Raw genomic sequence first — 13,166 nt, 5'->3', positions numbered from 1 at the left:
ACGAGGCTATAGTACTGGATGGAGATGAGTGGATTCAGGCGAGGCTTACATGTTATCTACATTTAGCCAATTCCATGTGGATGAGTTACAACAACATACTTACTCCTGGTTATACTTACACCTGGGTAATAAAATCTATGGTTCTTCCACATCTCATAGAGCATTCCAATACCAGAACTGGATGTTCTGTTGGGGTTCCAGGGTTATTCAAGGGGAAACATTTGTCTGAATTCCACTCAAAACATGGAAATGCATCATTGTCTATACATGGCATGTGACTAGTTCATTGTCTGAGCCTTATTAACTGGCAGTCATTGATGCCTTCAGAACTGTTAGTACCATATCCTTCCCAGCATTTAAATCTCTCTTTGTAACAACGATGTAGATCTATAACTTGTCTGGAAGCCTAACGTTGACGTTGTGAATTGGCTTCTGCATAAAAACAAATCAATCGCCACTGTAAGAAGCAATAGGTATATATGTTTACAAATAGCAGTCTGTTGCAGCTGGAGGCAGGAGTATTTTATGTTTTCATCTCTGCTGGTTCATTAGTACTCCTGGAGAAATAGGCCCTTCGGATTTTATTTTGTAACTCCAAAGCCGCGGAGGGGGGGTGGGGGAGAGAAAACATCAAATCAGTTAAGATAGATCTGTAACCAGCCAAGTGACACAGATTCTTGTACTGCAAATAGGTTGCTCAGCCTGCACTTGATGTGATCTTCTGCCCTAACTGGAGCTCACCGGTTATCTAATGACATTGTGAAATGTGTCTACCAATGCTGGGGTGCTGACTGAGTGGGAGGCAAGGAGTTTTGTGTGTATTAGGTGCCATTCCTGGTCAGTGGCTGAGGGTAGCCTAGTCCATAATGCAGGTGCAGCCATCCTGCTCCTCCATTGAAACCTCCAGTGGTCTGTACAAGTTGATGGCGTTAGCTGAAGCCTCTGGGCATGCATCACAGTGGCCCTGCACTACAACAATCAGGCGCTCTCTGATTTATTATCTCTGCATTAATATACCACCTTTCAAGGCTAATCCTCCCAAGCTGGCTCGCAGCATATGAAAAACACAAAATTCATTATAATATAATTGCAGTCTATAAAATCACAAACTGAAAGTACGATACCAGCAGCAGTTAAAACAATATCAACATTCAGTGGGGCAGCTAGGTAATTTTAGGACCTGGACTTAATCATCTTATGTGGGGGCCCTTCAGATGGCCATCTGTATTAGCTGAGTTGTAAAGCACACAAGTAATGTTTCTCTCACACACACACCGCCACACCCCCTACCATGACCATTCCATGCTTTAAAACTACTTCCCATGCTTTAAACCGTGTTTTCTACATCCCTGTTATGTTAGAACAACAACCACAAAAGTGTTTGCTGACCCTGATCATAAAAATATAGACTCTCAGCATGTACAGTTTTGCATTTTAAACTGTAGCACCATCTTGACTGCATAAATAAAAAAGGTGTTTGCTTCCACACCTGCCACTCTATGGGTGGTCATTTAGGGGGCCCTTGTGTGTCATTCCTCAGGACTGGGCCCAAGCTCCCTGGGTTGGCTTTGGACTTTGATTCAGATTCGGAGGCAGAGCTGAAAGAAGCCCAGCCAAGACAGGGACCGGGGGAGGAAATTCGCCAGTTCTATCCAGGACTCAGGGATGAGTCTTCCCAAGGGCCTATCAAACAGGAGGCCCAGGCTTGAGACCAACATCCCCCCTCCCCATGGGAACTCAGCCTTTGTCAGAGGGGGAGGGAGCACCAGAACTGACAAGACACCAGAGTTAAGTGGGCTGGGTTGAGAGGAGGTGACAGGCAGTCTGTCAGATTGGCTGCCCATCAGATGTTGGATCCAAAGGACCCTCCCTGAAGAAGAAGACTTTTAAAAGCCTGGGCACAACAGTAAATGGTTCATTTGAGTTGACAGGTGACTCCCTTGCTTTGTTTAGCTAATTGGGTGTAACCCTATAGGTGTGAAGAGGTGCAATTAACTGAATAAAGAGTTTGTTGATCACACAGCAAATCTCTGTTGCCGCACTACTCAGCTGGTGGGTATAGCAAACCCTGACATAGACTTTGGCCCCAAGGTCTAGCCCTAGCTGCAACACCATCAACAGTATAAAACAATACGCATATAAAACAAGGCAGCCAAAAACAAAAGTTTTAAAATAGCAGCAGTTAGGTACAGAGCACTTGCCATTTAAAAGCCGCTTGAAACAGACCCTTTTCAAGATCTGTTTAAAAATCCACACCATAGGGGCCATATAAATCCGTCTGGTGAGGGAATTGCATAAACATGCCACCACCAAAAAGACCCTGTCACTAGTACCTGCTCTGGTGCTTGATGGCAAGTCCACAAGTAGGGCATGAGAGGCTGACCCTTTAAGACTCTCATTTGGCTGCTTCCTGGCTTGAGTAGCAAGCAAAACATTCATGGGAACTCCCACTTACTTGGTGATAATAGCTCTATATCTCAGTATGTAGTACTATTCAAGCTGTTTGTCCTTTGTGCTACTTTTTGTGCTCTACATTTTTCAAGCACCAATTGCTGGGGAACATGGGTGGGAGGGTGCTGTTGAACCATGTCCTGCTTGTTGGTCCCTGGCCGATGGCTGGTTGGCCACTGTGTGAACTGAGTGCTGGACTAGATGGACCCTTGGTCTGATCCAGCATGGCCCTTCTTATGTTCTTAAGATTGTGATCATATTGTCCTAGTGGGCCAACAGATTTAATGGACTCTATACAGGTGCACTGCTTTCCATGTACATGTCTGAATTTTGTTTTGGTGTGTGTGTGAGTGAGTGTGTGAGTGAGTGAGTGAGTGAGTGAGTGAGTGTGTGTGTGTGTGTGTGTGTGTGAGAGAGAGAGAGAGAGAGAGAGAGAGAGAGAGAGAGAGAGATTTGTTGTTTTTTAAAAAAAACACTGCTTATCTCAGATACATAACCACTCAATTAAAAAGAAAGAAAGAAATCAAGCCTATAGTCTTTTGCCATGTATGGGGGCATCATATTCCTGCCTTCTCTCTCTGGCAAGCTGCTACGGAGCCAGGAGAAAAGGCAGTAGTGACCCTTGGGAGTTGTAATTTTTCAAGGCCTAAATAGCTAGGCTGCCCACTACAGGTGGGTAAGATAATTTCTACGCAACACGAGGCTTTGATTTTTGGAGTCCTAGACCTTTTAACTCAATGTAATTCCTCAATAATCTGGTAAGCAAGCAGTGGTTGGTATCAGTAAAATAAACTCACCAGAGAATATCTAGAATTTCTTCACTTCCTGCTAAGGAGATGGTTTGGATAATACTGCCTGCCCATGACAAGGAAACTGCTGCGTTCTCTATTACTCGGACGCATTCTCCTGACAAGCCTTGTGCTAACTACCTGGCTTATCACAGAGCTTTATCCCCTTGAATAATAAAATAATGCATCTGTGAAAGACACAGTCATGGTGCATGAGCAATTACTTTCATGCCTTCAGCACATTCCTTCAAGATCATTTCACTACATTATCACTTAGCAGCAAGAGGGGGGAAAAGAACCTTTATCCTGTAATCGCATTTCTTCATGGTACGGAGACGTGCTATCCCCACAATACACTGTGCATGGCTCCTGCATGACCTTCATTCATTGCAATGGACTTAACACAGTGGGCTGGTGAAGTCTGTTGAAACAAATAGTAGGCATGCATTAACTATGTCTGGTGGTTTGTTCCCTGTACCTTTTAGTGCACATGTGCTCTTACACCTGTTATATATTTATGGAAAATTGAGCTTTTCTAGCATTGCTATTTAATTTTTGCATAGCACCGGAAGTATGCTGGGAGCTGCAGAGCAGAGGTGGGCAGACTTCAAGCTTTTGGGATCTGCTTGTTTTCTTACTAGAACCCCAAGGTCCACTAGCCAGAGCCAGGTGCAAAATAGTGGTGGGTTGTGGTGAGGGAGGAGATGCAAAATGCAGGTTATATGAGTGAAGCCAATTATGTACTGCAGCACATACACTATGGACTAGAGCCCTATTCAGGCATTCTGAAACGGAATAAACACGAGAGAGAGAGAGAGAGAGAGAGAGAGAGAGAGAGAGAGAGAGAGAGAGCTTCAACCCCTCTTCTCACGTTTCCATATAGGGCCACTTTCTGAAGAGGAGAGTATCCGTGGAGAGTATCCTCTGGTATCCGTGGAGAGTATCCGTGGAGAGTATCCTCTGGTATCCGTGGAGAAAATCCACATGATCCAGAACGTTGATTTTCCAGCATTCCAGCCATGGCAGGGGATTCATTTTAGTTAGGTTTTTACTTGCTAATATTGTCGGACTCTTGACAATATTAGCCTGTGCGGGAAGGGGAGGGGGAGAAAGCCCATAGATCCTAAACCTTGCATATGCACCCTTGCATAAAATATATTCTAGCTTCCTTTCAGCCTTTAGATAGGTGCCAACTTGGGGCACATTCCAAGGTTCATTCTTTGCCCCCAGAATGCCAAGAAAGAACCCTGTGAGCTAGGTTAGGCTGTGAAGCAGTGACTTGTCCAAGTCAAACCAGTAAGGATCATACCTAAGCAGAAATTTATTTTCCACATCTTAGACCATCATTTTTGACACTGTACCATATTGGCATTATGCCTTGTCCCAGTGCAATAACATTTATCTTTGCAATATTCCCTTTTGCCTCATGCCACCAGCCAAAATATAAGAACTGGATGGTTTTCCACACTATGTTTTTCCATTGGATCCTCTTTTCCTAAGTACTGTAGAGCTGAAATACTGAGAAAAATAGTTGGTGACGTGACATGTTGGAATGCTGTTCTTTACCAAAATCCTCAGGGTCTCCCCCATCTGTCTTATAGTGGAAACCTCTTTCTTTGGTCACACAGGATGCTATGTTGGAGAACCCAGTTCTAATTCTGCCTAACATGACAAATTTTCTATATGGTCGTAGCCGGCATCACAGCCTGTTTTTGTTTGTTTGTTTGTTTCCTTGTTGTCTAGTTGTTAATAATGATGTATGAATAAGCAAAAGAAGACAGCTTCATTTTCATAAGCTAAACTTGTGCCCGGAGTAGCAAAGAGGGAGCGGAGTGCACTTAATCATAACCGTGGGGCCAGAGCAGAAAACAATGACAAAGCTCTTGCTGTTAGTCACGGTGTTTTACTGTAATAACTCTTAAGAAGGAGAGGCAAGCAGAGCAGAATATGGAGCAACTGAAATGCATTGTGGTGGCTGCTGAATTCTGATCTAGCAAAGAATCACCGTGTTTGCTTTGTTTTTCAAACAAGGATTCTTCCCCTTTTCCAGGGGCACAAAAGATTAGAGGAGCTAATGGTTCACCTCGGGAGATCTAGGTATGAAATGCCAACACAGTGAGAAGTGAAATGAGTTTGGGGAAATGCCTGGGTTGAGGATTGATCACAATAGAACAGGAGTCCCGGAGGGCTTGGTACTGTGATTTCTACTAAAGGAGAGCCCCAAAGAGAGACACTGCTTCTGGCAGAACTGTGTGTAAATGGCTGGAGTCTATAGTCGCTTGATAGAAGCTACTATACTCATGAAAAATGCACAAAACAACATTATATTAAGGGAAACTGCATGCAAAAATGTAGATACAAAAATGCATATATTAGGCAAGCCTGTGTACAAAAATGTGTATATTAAGAAAATGTGTACAAAATGCCTACACGTTTTCATGCATACTTTGTTTGTTAAAGTTGCAAACTGATGTGAGAATGGGGGAGAATGAAATTAAGGGTGCAATCCTATGCATATCTAGACTGAAAAAAGTCCTACAATTCCCAGCATTCTAGGAGTTGTTGGACTTTTCCCTGTCTAAACATGCATTAGGGTTGTGCCCTAAGATGGGGAAAATGAGAAACAGAAAAATGTCATCTATCCATCCCCACTTAACACAGGCTTCCTGCATCACATCACGTCTTGTTTCTCAGTAGCTGCATCTGATCTGTTTAAGCCAGAGTTATTGTTAATTTTCAAACATACTGAGTACATAAAAGATATTTTGTACAGTATATATGTATGTATGTATGTATGTTGATAGTTATAGATATATTTCTCCGAAATGCCAGTCTTCACCACCAAGGGAAGAAAGTGTTTCGTAATAGCTATCACTGAAGCTGCACCATAGCAATGCATTTGTACCTCATTGCCTACTTGTATCACACAGTGGGAAGAATTCATGTGCTGGACTCTGTCGAAAAAATTAGGTAGACTGTGTCACCAGGCCCTGCTCCACTCAGTTTCAGCAGAAAGGGTGTTAACTGGTAGCAAAAATGCAGCACTAGCACAGATTTTCCTAGCAGTGAGTGGGCAACACCAGTTATAGTGCACACATGTGCATGCACACGCCTCCACACCTAGGAACATAGAAAGCTGCCTTATACTGAGCATAGGTGTGCACAGATCATTTCATTAGGGTGTGCACCTTAAAGGCCCCGATTAAAGCAGAGGAGGGGAAGGCCCCCGATTGGAGCAGTGGAAGGGGGAGAGAAAGCAGGCTTTCCAGGGCCTCCAAAAACGTATGTAATTCTCCCCCACCACGGTAATAGTGGCTGCATTAGCATGGCAGGGGGGAATTACGCACTTTCCAGAGACCCCAGAAAGTGCCCTTTCCCCTCCTTTACTCCAATCAGGACCTTTAAGGGGGACAGGAAAGTGCACTTTCCAGGGCCTCCAGAAAGTGCATAGTTCTCCTGTCTTCCTTAAAAGCTCCAATTCTAGTGGGACGTGTGGGGGAAAGCAGAGGCACCCCCAGGAACGTTAGGGTGTGTCTGGGCACACCCAGCAGACCCCATGCACACGCCTATGATACTGAGTCAGGCTATTGATCCGTCTTCCCCTGGAATTGTCAACAGTGACTTGGCAGTGACCATCCAGAATTTCAGACTGATGAGACAGTAAGGACTGTGCCACTACCATTGCACATCTCAATGGTGCTGTAGAAAAATATTCACTGAACAATACTCTTACTTTAGCAGGAAAGTCTCTTTATAAAGTAGCCAGTGTGATTCAAGTTTGAAAATGGGATTCTTCAGCAGAAAATCTAAATTATATTTTCTAATAGACTGTTTTTCCTTTCCAAGAAGTAAATTGTTCCACACTGTTCAACTAACAACCTGTGCCAGAGAGAGTAGAATTTGGCCTACTACATGATAGGTGAGGTGGAAAGAAACAGAGCATAAAACAATGTAGGTAAAGGTATAGTTCCATTCTAATCATTCCCTGTATTTTCTACGTCCGAGCATGAGTGCCACAGCTTTTAAAGACACAATGGCACCACCCACTCCCAAGAGGGAGGTTCCAACAGGCTCAGGTAAACCACAAGTATTGCAGAAATACCCCCCCCCCCAAAAAAAATATCTTTAGGGAAAACTCCAGGGGTGGGAGAAAGAACCTGCAAAAACAGCCCAAGTAGATCAAGCATGCTCAGTAGCTGAGGAATGTTGACTAACTGAAGGGGAACAGTAAATGGGAATGGAAACGTAGTATTGTGGAAAAGGACGTAGCTGATTAGTAGAACATTGAACAGGAGTACAGCACACTGTGGCATTTTGTTGACTGGGACCTAATCTATACCAAGCAGGATATTGCACTATGAAAGCGGTATATAAAAGGCAGGAGCCACACCAAGCAAGATATAGCCATATGAAAGCAGCATATGGTATGTGTCAATGGGCCCCAACAGTTGTCACTGCACTTCAGTACTGCTATAAAGAAGTAGTGTGGCTCCTGCCTCTTATACACTCATACTGTTTTCATAGTGCTATATCCTGCTTGGTGTAGATTAGGCCTGGGAAATGTTGGGAGTTCTAGGACCATTGTGAATCTAAATATGCATAGGATTGTACCCTTAGTATTCTCTTATGGATGACAAAACTGCCCCAAATGTCACAGTAGCATGGGCATTATTATTATTTTCAATCCTAGATGGGGACTCCAGGTGAGAAAAGAAATCCACTGACACACGATAAGGTTTGTGCATTACCTGTTATGAATCGGTTTGAAGATTGAGCCCTGTGACATGAGTTTGGACAGTAAAATGAAAGCAGACAGGTGGTCTGCAGGGAGGGAATTCAATATCTGCTTCTTGCAAATGGGATTCTCACATTTTCCTTTTGATGCAAGGCGTAGCTTCCTGAGAAGGCTCTCTAGACTGCTGAGTTGTGAAATGCATTGCTGGACACTATATAAGGTCAGCTTGTTCATATTACTGACAATATTTGTTTCCACCTGAGCCATGCTCTAGTGTTGCCAGCCTGTGCCAATTAGGTCTTCATTTTGTCTTGATTTTGTCCACAGGAGCTATAATAGTGTGTATTCATGTGTGTTTTTACAGAGAAGCAAGGCTCACAATTCTGAAAATAACCTTTTCTTCAAGATAGATGCTTATACTTATTCTTAGGCCTCTAATATTAAGATCTGTGCTGTTTGTTTGTTTTATGTTTTCCTCCTTTATCTTGCTGTATTTTAGAGAGCATTATTTTAAAAAGTGGAATGTCGCAAGCCAAGTAAAGACACCTGCCAAAGATGCAGGTGGGCTGCCACCTGTCAGGACGGTAAGACACCACAGGGCTAAATGGATCATGGGTGTGACTCATTAACATAAGCCAGTTTGTTATATTCATTATTCAGTAGAGCTGCCATTCTAATGTTGATTATTCTATGAAGCTGTTCAGTCTGCCTTCATGTGATTCTCCAGTATGGTTTTTAAGAAGTGATATGTGACCATTGCACTAAATAATTGTGTGTGTCGTATCATTTAAACAGGCCTTTGATGTTAACTGATCAGTTCAATAACATTGCCAGTTACGAAATCAGTGGGGAGGTATGTTGAGTTTCAGTGCAGACTTAAATAAGGAACTGATAATCACTGCCATCTAGCAAGCAGTGGGCGACACATGCAAGTGATATGAATGTGCCTTGTCCTTATTTAATTTGATGGATGCATTTTATGTATATGGGGTTTTCTTTCCATGGGCCACGCGTCACAGGGAGCAAAGCACCACTACAGCTGGGTTGAACAATAATCAGTAAGCTTTTCTGGGAACAAAAGAAGACAAAATAGGTATAGATAAATGGATAGATAGATTTGTCCTTCTTGTCACAAGAATGTATTAGTTTTTTAGGTTCAGTTGTTTTAAATCTGTTACTGTATTTTAAATCTTTGCACTACTGCTTGCTTTTATTTTGTTTTTATTTTATACTGTGGTTTTAAACTTTTATACCGTATTTCATCATGTTGTTGTGAACTGCCCAGGAAGCTTCAACTATTGGGTGGTATGGAAATGTAACAAATTCAAGTTCATTATGACATTCTGTTGAAGAAATAAAGGGTCTTCATGATGGGAGTAATCTAAACATCTATTGGGAGAGGGAATTGCAACATCAAATATGAATATTCTTTGGGCTCATCTACACCAAGCAGGATATTGCACTATGAAAGTGGTATGAAAGTGGTATATAAAAGGCAGAAGCCACACGACTGCTTCATAGTGGTATTGAAGTGCTCTGCAGGATCTACACTATTGCTTTATAGTGGTACTGAAGTACACTGACAACTGTTGGGGCCCATGACACATCTACACCAAGAAGGATATAATGGTATGAAAGTGATATATGATATATGTCAATGGGCCCCAACAGTTGTCAGTGCACTTCAGTGCCACTATAAAGCAGTAGCGTGGCTCCTGCCTTGTATATACCACGTTCATAGTGGAATATCCTGCTTGGTGTAGATGAGCCCTTCCAAAATTGTTCTTATCATTCTTAAAATGTACATGGAAAAGGAAACTCCCAAAACTCAAACGACATGCTATGCAGGGAAAAAATGTAATCAAAAGACTCATGGTATAAAATATTCTCCGGAGTGCTCAAAATGACTTACATATGATTTCTTGGTGGTATCTCATCCAGGCAGATTATAGATCCACACCTTTTTAACTTGAGCAATAAAGCCGAATCATGTGCCATCAGTCCATTTTCTGGGCACAAGCACATAGCACAGTTGGTAAAATTTAGTCGACCTTGAGGTTCAAAAGTATCCCATACTTTACAACGATCATTTAGCATTTCATGTTGGCAAAAAAAGAGAAGAAAAGAAACAGTTCAATTAAATATAAAATATTAATCCCACACTTATTAAGGATCTGGAATGCTTGTAGAAATAAATTAAGACCAGACGTTTCACTGCTGTTGCCAATTATTTACCATGCTGAGCTTAAGACAGCAAAATCAATGGGAGACTCCTTTAGAGAACAACATAACTAACATGACTATGTGAAGTTATAATAAGAAACCAAATGATTCCATTTTCCGAAATAATGGACCTTACTGTGGGAAACCTTCTAAACTTCAATATTTATACATTAAATGCATTAAATACATGAAATGGTTAAATGATGAAAGTTAAGTCATCAACAACGATAGCTTTGAAAGACCTATAACGTATAAGAGATGACTATCCAAGGTTTATACATTATTTCCAAGCCTGGAAGCTTTGGAGAGAGAATAAAAAATGGTGTGGCGAGGTGGAGGTATTTAGTGGGACTTGGTTTTGGTGTGTGTGTTTTTAGAGGTGTTACTCATCTGATTATGTAAGTCTTGGGGAAAATGTTTATGAAAATCATTGGTACTGTAGGCCAGTCTCATAGCAGTCCAAGGCTTTTTCACGGGTGTATTTTGCACTTATTTCATGGAGCTCATGAGGACATATAAGAACTTATTCCATTTTATCCTCACACAATAACCAATAGCTGTGATTAGGCCTCTAACTGTTTTGTAGCAACTGGTTAGTGAGCGTGTTTAAACTGGGGTTATGTAGCCACCGTGGTTAGGAATGGTTCACATGACATGTTAAGTCATGGTTCACCCAACGCGTTAAGCCATAATGTTTAGTTCAAAATGTCGTCTGAACAGGGTGTGTGTATGTGGGGGAGGGGGAAATGAAGATGTTACAGAGTTGGTGTAATGTGGTCATAACCCCAAGATCCAATCAGTACCATAGCTGCCATATTTGAACTTGTTATCAAGCATAAAGGGCCACTTCACATATAATGTATTGCAGGAGATTACCAGGACATGGCTCATGGAAGGCAGGCTGACTCTCTCCAGGTTAGGGTCATAGCTGGCATACCAGCCTAACCTAGTTAAAGGATCTCTGTGCTACAGAGACAAAGTTGGATCTAGAAGCACCCCCGCAAGCTACAAGTTTAATCCTTTACGGGGAATGCAACCCCTTCCAGGACAGGTTGAACACCACCCACCTGGACAGATGAATTGAGCTTCTGTTTATTGGCCTTTATCCAGTCCATTCCTTTGGCCAGGAACTGATTAAGCACTTCCACTGCCTCACCTGGATCTGATGAAAACAATAGACAGAGCTGTGTGTCATCAGTATACTGATGACATTGCACTCTCAATCGCCAAATGACCTTACTCAGCAGTTTCATATAGATGTTAAATCGCATGGGGGACCAGATGGAGCCTTTATCTTTTGAATAAATTGGCCATGCATTTTGTTTTTTTATGAATATGTAACGTATAAATATGATTTTTAAAAGATTAAAACTATCTTATTTAAACATCTCATAATACTGACTTGTTAAAGTGTGGGAAGCAATGAAATTAAACAAGCTTGCATTCTGCGTGTATGGTGCAAATCCACATAATGCTCTGTTCCCTTGTGCCAGTCTTGCATTTGTCACTCCAGCATTTGTGTGCCTGCCTGCCTTAGATCTAAGAGTCTGTTTGTTTTTGTTTTCCAGGCCAGCAAGTTCTTGGTTTGGTAGAGAACCAGAGTGACTGGTACCTGGGAAACCTCTGGAAGAACCACCGACCCTGGCCAGCTCTTGGGAGGGGTTATAATACAGGTAGGCTGAGTAGCCCCATGGAACCAACTCTTTCTGACTGGTGAAATATCTCTTATCATGAAAGACAGAGGTGAGAGGAGGGACGGCCTATGTGTCCGTCGCCTCAGCTACACCAAGCAGGATACTGCACTATGGAAGTGGTATGAAAGCAGTATATAAAAGGCAGGAGCCACACCAAGCAGGATATAGCAGTATGAAAGCGGCCTATGGTATGTGTCAATGCGCCCCAGCAGTTGTCAGAGCACTTCCATACTGCTATAAGCCAGTAGTGTGGCCTCCTGCCTTTTATATACTACGTTCAAACCGCTTTCATACTGCTATATCCCGCTTGGTGTAGATGATGCCTGTGTTTGTAGAGGCCTGACTCACTTGCAATTTCCACACCACCACCAACTTCCTGCTATTCAGACATGTACAAATGTTACAATAACTTGTTTAATCTATACGCTAATACATTTTAGTGCACTTTGGTTGGGTCCTCCTCAACAGGCACACACACATTCAGTTACTGGGGGGGGGGGGGAGGATATCATCAGAGAAAAACCATCTGGAGAAATGTTCTAAGGTATTTCTAAGCTTGTTTATTCAGAGGTTGTATTCCTAGGTTTGAAGGTTCCAGGTGAAATTTGTAAAAGTGACCTCATGAAATGGACAGAAACTTCTATATTCTGTCTACTATCTCCTTCCCTTTCTCAAAAACCATTTTTAAACAATATATACACTCTTTCTAAATTCCAGTTATATCAGTTGTTCATCTGTGAGACTGATCTTTTGTCTGCCAAACTTTGTGAAAACTACAATTGTTTTATATCCAAGCACCGCACTCATATTTTCAATATTTTACTTCTGCCTTAAATTAAATCCTCCTTACAGTTCCTTGTAATTTGCAACTTGAAATGGGGATACCCTTATGCTTTATACCAGCTTCATGGTCAGCCCATACTAGAAGGCTATCTAGAGAAATATTTTTAAGGAAATCTCATAACTCTGTAACCAACCTTCTCTTAGAGCCTGATTATTCTTCACAGCTTTCAGAACCACTGTCATTATTTTCCTGGTTTGACTTCAATACCTTGGACTAAACTGGTAAAGCAATGGCAAGAGCCAGCATGTTAGAGTGGCTAGAGTTCTGGTCTTGGAATAGGAACAGCCACATTTGAATCCCTGATCTGCTACCAAGCTTAATGCACAATCTTAGACCAGTCAATGACTGGGTCCAGAAAACACGATAACCAATGGTGGTTTAAATAGTCAATGGTTAGTTATTTAATGTGCTATGGTTTATCGTGTTGTGTG

General features: G+C 42.1%; 1 protein-coding gene across 2 annotated transcripts in view; it reads left to right on the top strand.

Moving 5' to 3' along the window:
• LARGE1 (LARGE xylosyl- and glucuronyltransferase 1) overlaps positions 1-13,166 on the top strand; it is a 397,052-nt gene that overhangs the window by 284,866 nt on the left and 99,020 nt on the right. For both annotated transcript variants that reach the window (XM_063133451.1, XM_063133452.1), the window contains exon 7: positions 11,766-11,870. In XM_063133451.1, coding sequence (XP_062989521.1) covers positions 11,766-11,870 — 105 coding nt within the window. The remainder of the gene's footprint in view (positions 1-11,765; positions 11,871-13,166) is intronic.

This window comes from Elgaria multicarinata, chromosome 9, assembly GCF_023053635.1.
Source record: "Elgaria multicarinata webbii isolate HBS135686 ecotype San Diego chromosome 9, rElgMul1.1.pri, whole genome shotgun sequence".
Taxonomy (NCBI): domain Eukaryota; kingdom Metazoa; phylum Chordata; class Lepidosauria; order Squamata; family Anguidae; genus Elgaria; species Elgaria multicarinata.
The sequence above is the reverse complement of the archived record's forward strand: the minus strand, read 5'-3'. Positions and strand labels throughout refer to the sequence as shown.